The following is a 20,535-nucleotide window of genomic DNA, read 5'->3' on the forward strand; positions in this document are numbered from 1 at the left end:
GATGGGCGCCCTTCTAGGTAAAGAGTACCCATTTTAGTAACACTTAGCATTTACTAACTTCATCACTAACAATATTTCTTTAATATTTTAATAACATTATCTTTGTTTTACTTTCTGTATATAGCTTTGGCTTCCTAATATTTATTAACACTATCGTTTTTCAATGGTGTGCTGCCCTGGACTTTCTGACTTATGCTAATTTTTTTGGTATCACACCCAGCACCTAGATATAGCACTAGGGACCGCTATACACATCCAGGCCTTGATGATGGCTTGGAGGTTATTCATACAAAAATATATAACCAAGATCTCTGAATTCTGTTACCATATAGGATTTATATCTTGTTACTGTTATCATTCTGCTGGGGGAAACAAAGTGTGTTTTTCTTGTCTATCAAAACAGCCCTTCATAACTGCATAATAATATAATGAATAGAATAGAATCAACTTTATTGGCCATGTATGCTTGCGCACACTAGGAATTTTTTGTGGATTACAGTGCAGCATCAAGCAGAGATGAAATGGGGGGTGGGGGGGGACACATTACATGCATTCCATTGAGACATTTTACACATTCCATTGAGACATTAAACGCATTACATTGAGAGCATTTAGACATCACTTGCGGGGATGACATACCTGCCAAGCTGCACAGCACCTAGGCAGCCATCAGCGGCGCCACTGGTCGTTGCAGCAGCCAGGTAGGTAGCAATATAAGCAGGGACAGTACATTTATCACACAGGGAACGCATACCCGCCAAGCTGCACAGCGCCTAGGCAGCCATCAGCGGCGCCACTGGTCGTTGCAGCAGCCAGGTAGGTAGCAATATAAGCAGGACAGTACATTTATCACATAAGGGACATGAACCCGCCGAGCTGTACAGCGCCTAGGCAGCCATTAGCGGCGCCACTGGTCGTTGCAGCAGCCAGGTAGGTAGCAATATAAGCAGGACAGTACATTTATCACATAAGGGACATGAACCCGCCGAGCTGTACAGCGCCTAGGCAGCCATTGGCGGCGCCACTGGTCGTTGCGGCAGCCAGGTAGGTAGCAATATAAGCAGGGACAGTACATTTATCACACAGGGAACGCATACCCGCCAAGCTGCACAGCGCCTAGGCAGCCATCAGCGGCGCCACTGGTCGTTGCAGCAGCCAGGTAGGTAGCAATATAAGCAGGGACAGTACAGTTAAGCAGGGACAGTACAGTTAACACATGATACATTTGCACAGTTCCTAGGCAGCCATTTGCGGCGCCATCTTGAATCTTCCTGTGGGAGAGCCGTGGGTGGTGGTGGTGGGGGGGGAGGGGGCAAAGTCAGTGAGGCCGGGGGAGAGTCAGTGGAGGTGGGGGGGGAGAGTGCGGAGCTGCCACAGAGTTTACCCGGGGCCGGTGCGGCCTGTTGGGGGGGATCCTACCGGCCACTGGGTGAATTGCCGGGGGTCCCCCTGGCTGATCTGCCTCCTGTCCTAGCTGGCGGGGGGGGATGGGACCCTTCTCACCGGGTCTGCTGGTCTTCTTTTGCCCGGCACTGCATCCATAGGGCAGTGGAGGTGGTCCTAGGGTAGTCAGTGGGCTGGGGGAGAGTCAAAGGGGCCAGGGGGGTGCCGATGCGTTCACCCGGAGCTGGTGCAGCCCGCAGGCCGGAAATACAATGCACGGCCGGGGTGGGGGGGTGATCCTGCCAGCCTCTGTGTGTCATGCCGGGGAACCCATGGCCAATGTGCCTCCTGTCCTGGGACATGGCTTCCTTCTTCTCACTCTATTCTGCCTCTATGTCAGAAACAGACTGCTGCTGGGACATGGCTTCCTCTTCCTCCTCCTGCTCTCTCTGGCTCTATGTCAGGCTACTGCTGGGACATGGCTTCCTCCTTCTTCTCACTCTATCTGCCTCTATGTCAGAAACAGACTGCTGCTGGGACATGGCTTCCTCCTCCTGCTCTCTCTGGCTCTATGTCAGGCTACTGCTGGGACATACATACAGATAGTGGTAGATGCTCAATTAGTTCAGTAGCATTTCCCAGGTGCATGAGGGAGGGGTTAAATACTGGTTAAGTAAAACAAGACATTTTTTCCCTCAACACACTGAGCAATGCTAGTAACCAATCTAGAACACTACATGATAATAGAATTCAGAGATATTGGTTACATATACCTGCGCAGGTTGTATGATAAGCCCCCAAGCCGCGTCAAGGCTTCTCTGTATATTGGGGGTCCCTAGCGCTATATCTAGGTGCAGGGTGCGGCACCCCAAAAAACTATCATAAGCTGGGAAGCCCAGCGCGGCATGCCAGTGATATACTAAGTGTTAATAATTAGTGTTAGGAAGCCGAAGCTATATAAAAGGAGAGAGATAAATGAATGCAATTAAAATAGGATAGAGATAGTGTTAGTGAGGGAAAAGTGTTAATAGAATGTAAGGGCATGCCGCACTAAAGTCACCCAGCCCATCCAGTCCAGGAGCACCGCACCCCACACCACCGTTACCCTAAATTGGGTCTACGATTAACCAGCAAGGAGCCACATGATAATGGCTCCTTACTTGATATATCCAAACTAAGAGCTACCTACCTTGGAGCAACCCCAAACTACTCCATGTGGCATATCAGGACCCACATCTCCTCCTAATATGGGCTCCCTTCTGCCTCTAACAACATACATACAGATAGTGGTAGATGCTCAATTAGTTCAGTAGCATTTCCCAGGTGCATGAGGGAGGGGTTAAATACTGGTTAAGTAAAACAAGACATTTTTTCCCTCAACACACTGAGCAATGCTAGTAACCAATCTAGAACACTACATGATAATAGAATTCAGAGATATTGGTTACATATACCTGCGCAGGTTGTATGATAAGCCCCCAAGCCGCGTCAAGGCTTCTCTGTATATTGGGGGTCCCTAGCGCTATATCTAGGTGCAGGGTGCGGCACCCCAAAAAACTATCATAAGCTGGGAAGCCCAGCGCGGCATGCCAGTGATATACTAAGTGTTAATAATTAGTGTTAGGAAGCCGAAGCTATATAAAAGGAGAGAGATAAATGAATGCAATTAAAATAGGATAGAGATAGTGTTAGTGAGGGAAAAGTGTTAATAGAATGTAAGGGCATGCCGCACTAAAGTCACCCAGCCCATCCAGTCCAGGAGCACCGCACCCCACACCACCGTTACCCTAAATTGGGTCTACGATTAACCAGCAAGGAGCCACATGATAATGGCTCCTTACTTGATATATCCAAACTAAGAGCTACCTACCTTGGAGCAACCCCAAACTACTCCATGTGGCATATCAGGACCCACATCTCCTCCTAATATGGGCTCCCTTCTGCCTCTAACAACATACATACAGATAGTGGTAGATGCTCAATTAGTTCAGTAGCATTTCCCAGGTGCATGAGGGAGGGGTTAAATACTGGTTAAGTAAAACAAGACATTTTTTCCCTCAACACACTGAGCAATGCTAGTAACCAATCTAGAACACTACATGATAATAGAATTCAGAGATATTGGTTACATATACCTGCGCAGGTTGTATGATAAGCCCCCAAGCCGCGTCAAGGCTTCTCTGTATATTGGGGGTCCCTAGCGCTATATCTAGGTGCAGGGTGCGGCACCCCAAAAAACTATCATAAGCTGGGAAGCCCAGCGCGGCATGCCAGTGATATACTAAGTGTTAATAATTAGTGTTAGGAAGCCGAAGCTATATAAAAGGAGAGAGATAAATGAATGCAATTAAAATAGGATAGAGATAGTGTTAGTGAGGGAAAAGTGTTAATAGAATGTAAGGGCATGCCGCACTAAAGTCACCCAGCCCATCCAGTCCAGGAGCACCGCACCCCACACCACCGTTACCCTAAATTGGGTCTACGATTAACCAGCAAGGAGCCACATGATAATGGCTGGGACATGGCTTCCTCCTTCTTCTCACTCTATCTGCCTCTATGTCAGAAACAGACTGCTGCTGGGACATGGCTTCCTTCTTCTCACTCTATTCTGCCTCTATGTCAGAAACAGACTGCTGCTGGGACATGGCTTCCTCTTCCTCCTCCTGCTCTTCTGCCACTATGTCAGACACATGCTGCTGCTGGGACATACTCCCTTTATTGCCGCACATCAGCCACAAACCTGGGTATGGGTGTGTCCTCGGCCTTATTCAGACCACTGTTCTCCTTGTGCCAGGAATGGAACTAGGGCCTCCGTCAGTAGGGAACGTGTCCTCGGCCGTATTCAGACCTCTGTTCTCCTTGTGCCAGGAATGGAACTAGGGCCTCAGTCAGTAGAGAATGTGTCCTCCGCCGTATTCAGACCACTGTTCTCCTTGTGCCAGGAATGGAACTAGGGCCTCCGTCAGTAGGGAATGTATCCTCGGCCGTATTCAGACCTCTGTTCTCCATGTGCCAGGAATGGAACTAGGGCCTCCGTCAGTAGGGAATGTGTCCTCGGCCGTATTCAGACCTCTGTTCTCCTTGAGCCAGGAATGGAACTAGGGCCTCCGTCAGTAGGGAATATGTCCTCTGGCTTATTCAGACCTCTGTTCTCCTTGAGCCAGGAATGGAACTAGGGCCTCCGTCAGTAGGGAATGTGTCCTCGGCCGTATTCAGACCATTGTTCTCCTTGTGCCAGGAATGGAACTAGGGCCTCCGTCAGTAGGGAATGTATCCTCAGCCGTATTCAGACCATTGTTCTCCTTGTGCCAGGAATGGAACTAGGGCCTCAGTCAGTAGGGAATGTGTCCTCGGCCGTATTCAGACCTCTGTTCTCCTTGTGCCAGGAATGGAACTAGGGCCTCAGTCAGTAGGGAATGTGTCCTCGGCCGTATTCAGACCTCTGTTCTCCTTGTGCCAGGAATGGAACTAGGGCCTCCGTCAGTAGGGAATGTGTCCTCGGCCGTATTCAGACCTCTGTTCTCCTTGAGCCAGGAATGGAACTAGGGCCTCCGTCAGTAGGGCATGTTGTGAATTTGGACTCTAACCATCTTCTACAATGACTCTGTGATTGTATTACTCTCCTAGGCTAGTTCGTGCAGATACGGTATACCTGGGACGAGTTTTCCTCTCTGTGGCCTACATCATATTCTGTATTCGTATTTTGCAAATCTTCACCGTTAGTAAGGTCCAGGGAAGGCACATCATCATTTTTCGCCGCATGGTAAGACGTCTATTTGGACAATGTCCTGTGAACCGTTGTTATGTTTCAGGTATTGTTCTTGTTATTAATTAAAGTTGGGATAAGCCAAATGTACTAATTCCTCTAAATAATCGCTCTCTCCTCATATGGAAACCTACTGTGTATATTTATATGTTTTGGGCCTGATTCAGAATCTGCGCAAAGTGCGACATAGGCAGACGTCCATAGCAGCCTGATACCGCTCTTTATTCTAATTCAGTCTCTGCCCAGTATTTGTGCCGCTTCCTGCGTATGTATCATAATTAGTATTGGGCTATACACCTATCCCACGCTGGCTGCAGGACATTGGGCATCATGTCTCTTACGGTACAAACATGGAAGCCAAGCTACACGCCCCTGAGATAAATCTGTGTGTCCTCCTCCTCTATCTAGGCGCATGATGTAGTGCATGTGCACACTGCTACTGCTTTATATGGTGCCTGGGGCTACATTAAGCCTTTGGGGGGCCCAGGTCACTTTAGACAGAGGGCCTCCTTCCAATATTCATTACTGGCCGCAGACTGCACAGGAGAATATTACACTGTCAAAACACAGGGTAATGGTAGTATAAACATGGTCAATGGAGGGATAGATATGTGTGTATATATATATATATATATATATATATATATACTATATGTAAAGCCTAAGTTTGTCACTCTGTACCTTACTTTGTAGGAGACCTCACAAGCTCAGTGCTGCCTCTGATTAAAAACCCTCCCATGATGAGGCTGCTGCTGTCCTCCATGGACCTGAGAAGCATGTGATGAGCTTCACCACTCAGAACTCACCACAAGCCTCTCAGCCTCTGACCTCTTGTGCAGTCTCATGGGACTTAGTCAACTCCCAGTAATGCACTACACACCTGTGCAGTTGGTGTGCCTTGGCTCCCAATAATCAGCACCATTAATCATTGTCACATTGGCAGATTGGTGAAGCTGCAGCACTACCCCACTGCCATGCACAAAACCTTAAGCTGCAAAAAAATGAATTTAATTTATGCTGACCACAGGGGGGCCTTAGATAGACTGAACCCCCCCTCCGAGTCCCCCTTTAATCCAGCTCTGCATGTGCCAACTGCTAATAATCACAAGATGCTTCGGCTTCTGGACCTGCATGTGATAGGAGTGTCATGGGCATGTAATGGGAGTCATACATAGTAACATATAGTAATTAAGCCTGAAAAAAGATGTTAGTCCATCGAGTTCAACCTATCAAACTTGTAAATACTGACTTGAGTAAGTCATATCTATGGGATTCCCTTAGTGGCCAAAAATGGATCCAGTTTTGCTGCTGCACTTGAGCAGTGCGCACTATTACCCAATTTTTCATCTATGATGAAGCCCAAGTCCTTCTCTACAGCAGAATTCCCTATAATAACTCCATTTATCGTGTTATTTTTCCCCATAATGAATTACATTACATTTATCAATGTTAAACTGCATTTTCCGCCCACCTTATCAGTTTAATGAAGTCACTTTGTAGTGTAGCCACATCCTCTTCTGAGTTGATTTCCTTACTCAATTTCATGTTGTCCGCAAATATTGCAATTGTACTCACTATGGGCCTTATTTTGGTTTATTCTTTCTGACAAAATCCTTCTTAGATGGGCAAAACCATGTGCACTGCAGGTGGGGCAGATGTAACATGTGCAGAGAGAATTAGATTTGGGTGGGGTTTTACTTCAAAGTGAGATCTATATTGCAGTGTAAAAATAAAGCAGTCAGTATTTTCCCTGCACAGAAACAAAATTACTCACCCAAATCTAATTCTCTCTGCACATGTTACACCTGCCCCCCCTGCAGTGCACATGGTTTTGTCCATCTAAGAAGGATTTTGTCAGAAAGAATGAACCAAAATAAGGCCCTATATCACTTCCTATATCATTAATGAATAGATTAAAAAAAGGTCACACAAATAAAATCAAAACAATATATTTATCATAGATTTAATTAGTCTGGCATTCTGTTTATACCATTCAGATTGGTGGGTCTGTGCCCCTTGGAGGCTGGTTTGTGTTACGGCCATTAACCTCACAATCCTTTCCCACATCTGTGCCACGAACTGCAGGATGTGTTGACCATGATCAATAAAACTTCCGGTACTTGTTTCCTATCTGGGCGCCCGTCGCGGGCATCGCGGGTACATTTATGCCTGCCCGCGACGCGACCGACGCGATGCCCGCGATTTTCCCATTGAAAACCATGTTAAACCTGAAAAATCGCGTCGGTCGCGTAGCGGCCGGCCATAAATGTACCCGCGATGCCCGCGACGCGATGCTCACGATTTCCCATAGGAATCAATGTTAAAAGCCGCGATGGACCCGATTTTACTGTTAAATGCCTCAATCCACCCGATTTGGCCATAGGAATCAATGTTAAATGGGCTACAGAGCCCATTAACCCTTAAATGTCCCCCCAAATTTTTGACGCAACCCCACGATCGACGCCAACCCGAAGCGTGGCGAGCGCAGCGAGCCCGCGAGGGGCGGCGGTACGCGTCCTCCGACCTTTTCATGCCCTACTATCCACTAGGGCGTGGTGTGAGAATATAATAGTGTGGCGAGCGCAGCGAGCCACCGAGCCCGAAGCGTGGCGAGCGCAGCGAGCCCCGCGAGGGGACGCGGATACCTTCACAATTATGCGCGTCCCCTCGTGGCCTTCACAGTGAAGGTATCCGCGTCCCCTCGCGGGGCTCGCTGCGCTCGCCACGCTTCGGGCTCGGTGGCTCGCTGCGCTCGCCACACTATTATATTCTCACACCACGCCCTAGTGGATAGTAGGGCATGAAAAGGTCGGAGGACGCGTACCGCCGCCCCTCGCGGGCTCGCTGCGCTCGCCACGCTTCGGGTTGGCGTGGATCGTGGGGTGGCGTCAAAAATTGGGGGGGACATTTAAGGGTTAATTGGGCCTAATTCAGGGTTAATATGGCCAAATCGGGTCAATTGAGCCATTTAACAGTGAAATCGCGGTCAATCAGCCTTTTTAACATTGTTCCCTATGGGAAAATCGCGGTGATCGCGGTCATCGCGGGCATCGCGACCATCCAATTTTACCCGCGATGCCCGCGATGACCGCGATCACCGCGATTTTTACCCCCGATCACCGCGATTTTGATCGTGGGCGCCCAGATAGGAAACAAGTACCAAACTTCCTAACCATCTGTGATGTACTGTACTAGAGCTTGTGGTCCTCTGATCCTGCAGCCATAGAGTAGAGTCTTGGGGGCACTTCCCCATGTGCAAACAATAGCTGCTGCAGAGCTTTTTCCAGTCCCTCAGCTCTGATTGCACATAGGCCTGTAACAGGTGCTTGAGGGTTCCATTCAATCTCTCACACAATCCATTAGTCTGTGGGTGATAGGGGATTGTCCTTCAATTCAATTGCAGCTGCTGGAATATCATGGTCCAAGGTAAACAGCTGTTGTCAAGAACTCTGGTGAACTAACAATTGCTATAAGATAATACCATGGTCCAGATCATCACTATGAGGTGACATTTTATACAACAGCCCATCTGCCCTATGCAATATATTCCCCTCCAATGGAGATAACCCAAGTTTGAAGTTTGGCTAAATTTCAGTTTTCTGCAGATTTCTCATATCCACACCTATCTACCTCTCCCAGATCAACCACTGTACCCCCAATAATATACATATCTTTGTCGCTGGTTATGTTGTGCTATACATTATGTTGTAGTGTGTGTCCTAGTGTAAGTGATCAGTGTTATAGTGTAGTGTGTGTCATAGTGTAAGTGATCAGTGTTATAGTGTAGTGTGTGTCATAGTGTAAGTGATCAGTGTTATAGTGTATTGTGTGTCTCAGTGTAAGTGATCAGTGTTATAGTGTAGTGTGTGTCCTAGTGTAAGTGATCAGTGTTATAGTTTAGTGTGTGTCCTAGTGTAAGTGATCAGTGTTATAGTGTAGTGTGTGTCATAGTGTAAGTGATCAGTGTTATAGTGTAGTGTGTGTCATAGTGTAAGTGATCAGTGTTATAGTGTATTGTGTGTCTCAGTGTAAGTGATCAGTGTTATAGTGTAGTGTGTGTCCTAGTGTAAGTGATCAGTGTTATAGTTTAGTGTGTGTCCTAGTGTAAGTGATCAGTGTTATAGTGTAGTGTGTGTCATAGTGTAAGTGATCAGTGTTATAGTGTATTGTGTGTCTCCGTGTAAGTGATCAGTTTTATAGTGTATTGTGTGTCTCAGTGTAAGTGATCAGTGTTATAGTGTATTGTGTGTCTCCGTGTAAGTGATCAGTTTTATAGTGTATTGTGTGTCTCCGTGTAAGTGATCAGTGTTATAGTGTATTGTGTGTCTCCGTGTAAGTGATCAGTTTTATAGTGTATTGTGTGTCTCAGTGTAAGTGATCAGTGTTATAGTGTATTGTGTGTCTCCGTGTAAGTGATCAGTTTTATAGTGTATTGTGTGTCTCAGTGTAAGTGATCAGTGTTATAGTGTATTGTGTGTCTCAGTGTAAGTGATCAGTGTATCTTTTATTACTTTATTTTTCCAGCTGAAGGAAATTTACTTCTACGTCTTCATCCTGTTTATTCTGATTATTGCCTACGGGGTCCCGAAGCAGGCCATTCTCTATATTAATGAGACAAATTGGGACTGGATATTTCGGCACGTTGTCTATTACCCATACCTGACCCTTTTCGGGGATCTTCCATTAGACGTGGATGGTGAGTTAAATAGGGCTATGGGACAGGTTGTGATACGTAAGACATTGATGATAGAGATTCTGGCTGTACATCCAATGCACAGGATCAAGATGCTACAGGATGAGTTGTGATACAAAATACAATGAGTATAAAGGTTCGGGCTGTACATCCAATGCACAAGATTTAATAACACAATTGTATTCATATTTGTTTTTCAGGTTTGAACATTGACCTTGCACAATGTACCCAAAACGGCAGCGACCCTGATCTATCGCAATGTGTGTACAACGATGGCAACGGAATCCCTCTATTTCCAGAATGGCTGACCATAATCTTGTTGTGTCTGTTTCTCATAATTGCCACACTTGTTATGATCAACGTTTTGTGTTCGATAATTGGGTAAGAATAATACTCCATGGTATATGTGCTGTGATTCTGTGTGTTCTACTTCTAATGGGTTATGGACATGTGATGTGTTGTATATCCAGTCAGTCATTTATTGTAAGACACAACATTTCCTTCCAATGAGTTGTGGATTATATAGCAGATCACTGGTGTTGGAGATAATTATTCATGAGTCATTCACTTATACCCCTTTACACCTAAAAGCTGGGTCGTACCCAGGTTTTTGGACCCATCTCCAACCCAGGTGCAGCACAACTTTTGACCCTTTTTACACCCCCAGCATAATGCTGGGTGGATGATGTCACCTGAGCCGGCGATGGGAGATGAGAGCATTCCCCAGTACCGGCTTTTCGATTGCAGTGAATAGGTCCCAGATCTGAATTACAAACCAGTTCCAGTACTATATTAGGTACTGGTGTATTATCCTGGCGCCCATCGCATCGCAGACCATAAGGCATGCGATGTTATGCGATGCGATGCAACGAGATTTCCCCCGATGTCATACAATGTTAAAATTGTATAGAATTGTATATGGCATACAATGCCATACAATGCGATGCAATGCACCCGAATGGGGGCTTACAATGTTAAATGCACACCCACGCCACCCCCACTATGAACGTGAATCCGAAGCGTGGCGAGCGCAGCGGTACGCGTACTCCGACCTTTTCATACCCCCACGTCGGCCTGGAGTTGATTTTATATAGCGTGATAATGATAATAGAGGTTCTGGCTGTACATCCAATGCACAAGATTTAATAACACAATTGTATTCATATTTGTTTTTCAGGTTTGAACATTGACCTTGCACAATGTACCCAAAACGGCAGCGACCCTGATCTATCGCTCCTATCACTAGTCCTTTCTGTAGTTGCCCGAAGCGTGGCGAGCGCAGCGAGCCACCCAGCCCGAAGCGTGGCGAGCGCAGCGAGCCCCGCGAGTGGACGCGGGGGGAATACGCGAGGGGAATACGCGTCCCCTCGCGGGGCTCGCTGCACTTGCCACGCTTCGTGCTCGGTGGCTCGCTACGCTCGCCACACTATATACAATCAACTCCACACCGACGTGGATTGTGGGGGTATGAAAAGGTCGGAGGACGCATACCGCTGCCCCTCACGGGCTCGCTGCGCTCACCATGCTTCGGGTTGGCGTTCATACTGGGGGTGGTGTGGGGGTGCACAGTGGCGTAACTTCAAATATTGCACCCCCCCGCCAAAGATTTCTGGTGCTCCCCCCTGCCCCTCCCCACCTCTCCGCCACCCATAACTTACTCAGAGTCTGGCTGTCAGCGATGCGGGTGGGAGCTGGGATGCCTGTCGGCACTGCGGTGGTCCCGGCTCCCGTCCTGGCTTCATTCTGATATCAAGAACGGACCATCACAAAATGTCCGCCCCCAGTTTCAGAGAACTGTCTGCTATATGGGGGCGGACATTTTATTATGGTCCGTCTCCAGAATGAAGTCAGGACGGGAGCCGGGACCACCGCAGCGCTGACAGGTAAAGCTGCGGGGGGTGGGGGGCATTACATTAGCACCACTAACTTACACTGCGCCTCCCCACGACTGCGGGCTTTGCGGTGCTATTGTTACGCCACTGGGGGTGCATTTAACATTGCAAGCACCCATTAGGGGGCTTATACAATTTTAAATCGCATCACATCGGTGTGCATCCAGTGTATGGCATGCAATGCGATTAAAAGTCGTGCGACTTAATATCGGGGGCGCCGTGATAATACACAAGTACCCTATATTATACTGAAGGCCTAATTCTGATTTGTAAGTAAATAAAAAAGAAGACCTGGGTGGGGTGTAACAATAACTCTGTCTAATGCGGGGTAAACACCTATTTATCTGTCTGGTGGGAACACAATATTGGTAATGTATTGGAGTATATGAGAATGAAATACTTGCTCCCAAACTCTGGAAAACAGACAATGGTCATTCAGACAAACTGGTTAAATTCATTAAATCGAACATATTCATCTAAACAATCATCTTTGTTCATTTTGCAGCGTTTGGGAGAAAATGGCCATCATATGCTCCGGTACAATGCCAGATCTTTGTTCCCATAGGACATTTTGTAAAGATTAATCTGTAGGTGTTTTTGCCCAGTTTAACATGTGGTCTACATACAAAACCAGCCAGTATTTTCCCCATAGAGTAAAATCTAACAGTATTTGTTCCACTTTTATATTTATTATTTATGCACAGCTACTTATATAGCGCAGCAGTTTCCGTTACAGCGTCGTATATAGCGCAGCAGATTCTGTTACAGCGTCTTATATAGCGCAGCAGATTCCGTTACAGCGTCTTATATAGTGCAGCAGATTCTGTTACAGCGTCTTATATAGCGCAGCAGATTCCGTTACAGCGTCTTATATAGCGCAGCAGATTCTGTTACAGCGTCTTATATAGCGCAGCAGATTCCGTTACAGCGTCTTATATAGCGCAGCAGATTCCGTTACAGCGTCTTATATAGCGCAGCAGATTCCGTTACAGCGTCTTATATAGCGCAGCAGATTCCGTTACAGCGTCTTATATAGCGCAGCAGATTCCGTTACAGCGTCTTATATAGCGCAGCAGATTCCGTTACAGTGTCTTATATAGCGCAGCAGATTCCGTTACAGCGTCTTATATAGCGCAGCAGATTCCGTTACAGCGTCTTATATAGCGCAGCAGATTCCGTTACAGCGTCTTATATAGCGCAGCAGATTCCGTTACAGCGTCTTATATAGCGCAGCAGATTCCGTTACAGCGTCTTATATAGCGCAGCAGATTCCGTTACAGCGTCTTATATAGCGCAGCAGTTTCCGTTACAGCGCCGTATATAGCGCAGCAGATTCTGTTACAGCGTCTTATATAGCGCAGCAGATTCCGTTACAGCGTCTTATATAGCGCAGCAGATTCCGTTACAGCGTCTTATATAGCGCAGCAGATTCCGTTACAGCGTCTTATATAGAGCAGCAGATTCTGTTACAGCGTCTTATATAGCGCAGCAGATTCCGTTACAGTGTCTTATATAGCGCAGCAGATTCCGTTACAGCGTCTTATATAGCGCAGCAGATTCCGTTACAGTGTCTTATATAGCGCAGCAGATTCCGTTACAGTGTATTTTATAGCGCAGCAGATTCCGTTACAGTGTCTTATATAGCGCAGCAGATTCCGTTACAGTGTCTTATATAGCGCAGCAGTTTCCGTTACAGCGTCTTATATAGCGCAGCAGATTCCGTTACAGTGTCTTATATAGCGCAGCAGATTCCGTTACAGGGTCTTATATAGTGCAGCAGATTCCATTACAGCGTCTTATATAGCGCAGCAGAATCCGTTGCAGCGTCTTATATAGCGCAGCAGATTCCGTTACAGTGCCTTATATAGCGCAGCACATTCCGTTACAGTGCCTTATATAGCGCAGCAGATTCCGTTACAGCGTCTTATATAGCGCAGCACATTCCGTTACAGCATCTTATATAGCGCAGCAGATTCATTTACAGTGTCTTATATAGCTTAGCAGATTCCGTTACAGTGTCTTCTATAGCGCAGTAGATTCCGCTAGTGTCTTATATAGCGCAGCAGATTCCGTTACAGCATCTTGTATAGCGCAGCAGATTCATTTACAATGTCTTATATAGCGCAGCAGATTCCGTTAGTGTCTTATATAGCGCAGCAGATTACGTTACAGTGTTTTATATAGCGCAGCAGATTCCGTTACAGTGTCTTATATAGCGCAGCAGATTTCGTTACAGCGTCTTATATAGCGCAGCAGATTCCGTTACAGTGTCTTATATAGCGCAGCAGATTCCGTTACAGCGTCTTATATAGCGCTGCAGATTCCGTTACAGTGTCTTATATAGCGCAGCAGATTCCTATACAGCGTATTATATAGCGCAGCAGATTCCGTTACAGCGTCTTATATAACGCAGCAGATTCCGTTAGTGTCTTATATAGCGCAGCAGATTCCTATACAGCGTATTATATAGCGCAGCAGATTCCGTTACAGCGTCTTATATAACGCAGCAGATTCCGTTACAGCGTCTTATATAACGCAGCAGATTCCGTTACAGCATCTTATATAGCGCAGCAGATTCTGTTACAGCGTCTTATATAGCGCAGCAGATTCCGTTACAGTGTCTTATATAGCGCAGCAGATTCCGTTACAGTGTCTTATATAGTGCAGCAGATTCCGTTACAGCGTCTTATATAGCGCAGCAGATTCCGCTACAGTGTCTTATATAGCGCAGCAGATTCCGTTACAGCGCCGTATATAGCGCAGCAGATTCTGTTACAGCGTCTTATATAGCGCAGCAGATTCCGTTACAGCGTCTTATATAGCGCAGCAGATTCCGTTACAGCGTCTTATATAGCGCAGCAGATTCCGTTACAGCGTCTTATATAGCGCAGCAGATTCTGTTACAGCGTCTTATATAGCGCAGCAGATTCCGTTACAGTGTCTTATATAGCGCAGCAGATTCCGTTACAGCGTCTTATATAGCGCAGCAGATTCCGTTACAGTGTCTTATATAGCGCAGCAGATTCCATTACAGCGTCTTATATAGCGCAGCAGAATCCGTTGCAGCGTCTTATATAGCGCAGCAGATTCCGTTACAGTGCCTTATATAGCGCAGCACATTCCGTTACAGTGCCTTATATAGCGCAGCAGATTCCGTTACAGCGTCTTATATAGCGCAGCACATTCCGTTACAGCATCTTATATAGCGCAGCAGATTCATTTACAGTGTCTTATATAGCTTAGCAGATTCCGTTACAGTGTCTTCTATAGCGCAGTAGATTCCGCTAGTGTCTTATATAGCGCAGCAGATTCCGTTACAGCATCTTGTATAGCGCAGCAGATTCATTTACAATGTCTTATATAGCGCAGCAGATTCCGTTAGTGTCTTATATAGCGCAGCAGATTACGTTACAGTGTTTTATATAGCGCAGCAGATTCCGTTACAGTGTCTTATATAGCGCAGCAGATTTCGTTACAGCGTCTTATATAGCGCAGCAGATTCCGTTACAGTGTCTTATATAGCGCAGCAGATTCCGTTACAGCGTCTTATATAGCGCTGCAGATTCCGTTACAGTGTCTTATATAGCGCAGCAGATTCCTATACAGCGTATTATATAGCGCAGCAGATTCCGTTACAGCGTCTTATATAACGCAGCAGATTCCGTTAGTGTCTTATATAGCGCAGCAGATTCCTATACAGCGTATTATATAGCGCAGCAGATTCCGTTACAGCGTCTTATATAACGCAGCAGATTCCGTTACAGCGTCTTATATAACGCAGCAGATTCCGTTACAGCATCTTATATAGCGCAGCAGATTCTGTTACAGCGTCTTATATAGCGCAGCAGATTCCGTTACAGTGTCTTATATAGCGCAGCAGATTCCGTTACAGTGTCTTATATAGTGCAGCAGATTCCGTTACAGCGTCTTATATAGCGCAGCAGATTCCGCTACAGTGTCTTATATAGCGCAGCAGATTCCGTTACAGCGCCGTATATAGCGCAGCAGATTCTGTTACAGCGTCTTATATAGCGCAGCAGATTCCGTTACAGCGTCTTATATAGCGCAGCAGATTCCGTTACAGCGTCTTATATAGCGCAGCAGATTCCGTTACAGCGTCTTATATAGCGCAGCAGATTCTGTTACAGCGTCTTATATAGCGCAGCAGATTCCGTTACAGTGTCTTATATAGCGCAGCAGATTCCGTTACAGCGTCTTATATAGCGCAGCAGATTCCGTTACAGTGTCTTATATAGCGCAGCAGATTCCGTTACAGCGTCTTATATAGCGCAGCAGATTCCGTTACAGCGTCTTATATAGCGCAGCAGATTCCGTTACAGTGCCTTATATAGCGCAGCAGATTCCGTTACAGTGTCTTATATATCGCAGCAGATTCCGTTACAGCGTCTTATATAGCGCAGCAGATTCCGTTACAGGTTCTTATACAGCGCAGCAGATTCCGTTACAGTGTCTTATATAGTGCAGCAGATTCCGTTACAGTGTCTTATATAGCGCAGCAGTTTCCGTTACAGCATCGTATATAGCGCAGCAGATTCTGTTACAGCGTCTTATATAGCGCAGCAGATTCCGTTACAGCGTCTTATATAGCGCAGCAGTTTCCGTTACAGTGTCTTATATAGCGCAGCAGATTCTGTTACAGTGTCTTATATAGCGCAGCAGATTCCGTTACAGGGTCTTATATAGCGCAGCAGATTCCGTTACAGTGTCTTATATAGCGCAGCAGATTCCGTTACAGTGTATTATATAGCGCAGCAGTTTCCGTTACAGCGTCTTATATAGCGCAGCAGATTCCGTTACAGTGTCTTATATAGCGCAGCAGATTCCGTTACAGGGTCTTATATAGTGCAGCAGATTCCATTACAGCGTCTTATATAGCGCAGCAGAATCCGTTGCAGCGTCTTATATAGCGCAGCAGATTCCGTTACAGTGCCTTATATAGCGCAGCACATTCCGTTACAGTGCCTTATATAGTGCAGCAGATTCCGTTACAGCGTCTTATATAGCGCAGCACATTCCGTTACAGCATCTTATATAGCGCAGCAGATTCCGTTACAGCGTCTTATTTAGCGCAGCAGATTCCGTTACAGCATCTTATATAGCGCAGCAGATTCCGTTACAGTGTCTTATATAGAGCAGCAGATTCCGTTACAGTGTCTTATACAGCGCAGCAGAATCATTTACAGTGTCTTATATAGTGCAGCAGATTCTGCTACAGTGTCTTATATAGCGCAGCAGATTCTGTTACAGTGTCTTATATAGCGCAGCAGATTCCGCTACAGTGTCTTATATAGCGCAGCAGATTCCGTTACAGCGTCTTATATAGCGCAGAAGATTCCGTTACAGTGTCTTATACAGCGCAGCAGATTACGTTACAGCGTCTTATATAGAGCAGCAGATTCCGTTACAGCATCTTATATAGCGCAGCAGATTCATTTACAGTGTCTTATATAGCTTAGCAGATTCCGTTACAGTGTCTTCTATAGCGCAGTAGATTCCGCTAGTGTCTTATATAGCGCAGCAGATTCCGTTACAGCATCTTGTATAGCGCAGCAGATTCATTTACAATGTCTTATATAGCGCAGCAGATTCCGTTAGTGTCTTATATAGCGCAGCAGATTACGTTACAGTGTCTTATATAGCGCAGCAGATTCCGTTACAGTGTCTTATATAGCGCAGCAGATTTCGTTACAGCGTCTTATATAGCGCAGCAGATTCCGTTACAGTGTCTTATATAGCGCAGCAGATTCCGTTACAGCGTCTTATATAGCGCTGCAGATTCCGTTACAGTGTCTTATATAGCGCAGCAGATTCCTATACAGCGTATTATATAGCGCAGCAGATTCCGTTACAGCGTCTTATATAACGCAGCAGATTCGGTTAGTGTCTTATATAGCGCAGCAGATTCCTATACAGCGTATTATATAGCGCAGCAGATTCCGTTACAGCGTCTTATATAACGCAGCAGATTCCGTTACAGCGTCTTATATAACGCAGCAGATTCCGTTACAGCATCTTATATAGCGCAGCAGATTCTGTTACAGCGTCTTATATAGCGCAGCAGATTCCGTTACAGTGTCTTATATAGCGCAGCAGATTCCGTTACAGTGTCTTATATAGTGCAGCAGATTCCGTTACAGCGTCTTATATAGCGCAGCAGATTCCGCTACAGTGTCTTATATAGCGCAGCAGATTCCGCTAGTGTCTTATATAGTGCAGTAAATTCCGTTACAGTGTCTTATATAGCGCAGCAGATTCCGTTACAGTGTCTTATATAGCGCAGCAGATTCCGTTACAGTGTCTTATATAGAGCAGCAGATTCCGTTGCGCTTTACAATAGTAGACAGTGATAAAACAAACTGGGTAACAACAGACCGACTTGGAGGTCAGAGGGCCCTGCTGCAAGCTTACAATCTATAGGTATATAGGAGGGAAACGCAAGGACAGGCACCAGTAATAGCATAGCAGTCCCACCAAGTTACAAGTCCAGAAGGGAAGCTATATAATACATAAGTGCCTCAGAGGGTTATGTGTGTAGAACTTAAATATGAGAGGCATATGAAATAGTGTATTCATGGAAATCACTGTAACATAGTATTCCGTATGCAGGTACAGCCACAGTCATACACAGAATATAGGCATGCCGCATATCATTTTAATCATCGGAAGCTCCTTGTGTGTGCTGGTCATAACAATGCAAATAAGACGAATTTTCAGCAAAAAAGGCACCGAACGTTAGCAGAACTGGCCAGGAGCTGCATGGCCTATTGAGGCAAGATGTATGAGGAAACATCTGTATACAAGCAGAGGCAGAGGTCACAGTGTTAGCGGCTGTGCGAGTGCTGTCTGCGGGTGGGTTGGTTGTGCAATAGTGTTCGGCATATGTGTAAGGGGCATTCTGTGTGTCATGTATAAATGCATTAATAATGTGCGACATATGTGTAACAGGCATTATGTGTGTCAGGTGTATAAGGGTATTAATAATGTGCAACATATGTGTAAGGGGCATTATGTGTGTCATGTGTATAAGGGCATTAATAATGTGCAACATATGTGTAATAGGCATTATGTGTGTCATGTATAAATGCAAAAGAAAAAAGTTTGGTACCGTGTTAGCCAGTTGATAAGAAAAGTTTTATTGTTCCTCAGTGAGAAAAACAAAATAGCAATCTAGCAAATATGATACCTTTTAATGGCTAACAAAAATAAATGTTGTTAAAATGCAAGCTTTCGAGACTTCTTAGGTCTCTTTCTCAGGCATGGTATAACAAGGTGTGTGAAGAACCACATATATATACACAGCAGAGTAGGAACAAGATGTGATAGATGGACATTCTTAAGATCAAAACAAAACAAAATAACAGAATGAGCTTGTAAATTGAGTCCTTAATTGGTTTGTAGATAAGTAGTGTGAAAGTTTTATTGTCTCTAAGTTGATGACAGACCAGAGTTAGAGCTCCGATGCCCTCACTCTCTCTGGGCCAGATTCCTCAGATGTTGTAGTGGGCCATAAATCCCTCGGATAGATTCAGTCCTGTGTTAAGGGTGTCAAACGTTGTCATTAATTTGTATTCCCAGACCCTCCTGTCTCTTTGTGATTTGAAATTTCCTTTTAGTATAATCACTTTCATATGATCCTGATTGTGTCCTGGGCTGCAGAAATGTTTGGCCACAGGAAAGTGTGTCTTTTTTTCCTTTATTGTGTGGCGATGGGACCTCATCCTTGCCTTAAGTTTTTGTCCTGTTTCTCCAACATACAGACCCCCAATAGGACATTTGGTGCACAGAATCAGGTACACTACATTGGTAGTAGAACATGTGAATGTCCCTGGGATCTTATAGTCCTGTTGTGTGTTGGGGAATAAAACTTTCACACTACTTATCTACAAACCAATTAAGGACTCAATTTACAAGCTCATTCTGTTATTTTGTTTTGTTTTGATCTTAAGAATGTCCATCTATCACATCTTGTTCCTACTCTGCTGTGTATATATATGTGGTTCTTCACACACCTTGTTATACCATGCCTGAGGAAGAGACCTAAGAAGTCTCGAAAGCTTGCATTTTAACAACATTTATTTTTGTTAGCCATTAAAAGGTATCATATTTGCTAGATTGCTATTTTGTTTTTCTCACTGAGGAACAATAAAACTTTTCTCATGTATAAATGCATTAATAATGTGCGACATATGTGTAACATGCATTATGTGTGTCATGTGTATAAGGGCATTAATAATGTGTGACATATGTGTAAGGGGCATTATGTGTGTCATGTGTATAAGGGCATTAATAATGTGCAACATATGTGTAACAGGCATTATGTGTGTCATGTGTATAAGGGCATTAATAATGTGCAACATATGTGTTATGGGCATTATGTGTGTCATGTGTATAAGGGCATTAATAATGTGCAACATATGTGTAATAGGCATTATGTGTGTCATGTATAAATGCATTAATAATGTGCGACATATGTGTAACAGGCATTATATGTGTCATGTGTATAAGTGTATTAATAATGTGCAACATATGTGTAATGGGCATTATGTGTGTCATGTGTATAAGGGCATTAATAATGTGCAACATATGTGTAAGGGGCATTATGCGTGTCATTAGGTGTATGAAGGGCATTAATAAAGGTTGGCATAATGTGTAAGGGGCATTATGGTTATAAGGACATTAATAATGTGTGTCATTTGTAAGGGGCATTACTGTGTGGTATTATCAGGGGTGCCGAGAGAAAGGGGTAGGGGGTACAAATTACCCAGGCCAAAGTCTGATGG

At 45.2% G+C, this 20,535-nt stretch overlaps 1 protein-coding gene across 1 annotated transcript in view; it reads left to right on the forward strand.

Annotated features, from left to right (window-relative positions):
• Positions 1-20,535, forward strand: part of LOC146058639 (transient receptor potential cation channel subfamily M member 2-like) — a 263,946-nt gene that overhangs the window by 215,937 nt on the left and 27,474 nt on the right. The window contains exons 19-21 of the mRNA XM_083170912.1: positions 5,011-5,146; positions 9,674-9,845; positions 10,043-10,223. Of these exons, the coding sequence (XP_083027038.1) occupies positions 5,011-5,146; positions 9,674-9,845; positions 10,043-10,223 (489 nt within the window). The remainder of the gene's footprint in view (positions 1-5,010; positions 5,147-9,673; positions 9,846-10,042; positions 10,224-20,535) is intronic.

This window comes from Crinia signifera, chromosome 2 (genome assembly GCF_055691185.1).
Source record: "Crinia signifera chromosome 2, ASM5569118v1, whole genome shotgun sequence".
Taxonomy (NCBI): Eukaryota; Metazoa; Chordata; class Amphibia; order Anura; family Myobatrachidae; genus Crinia; species Crinia signifera.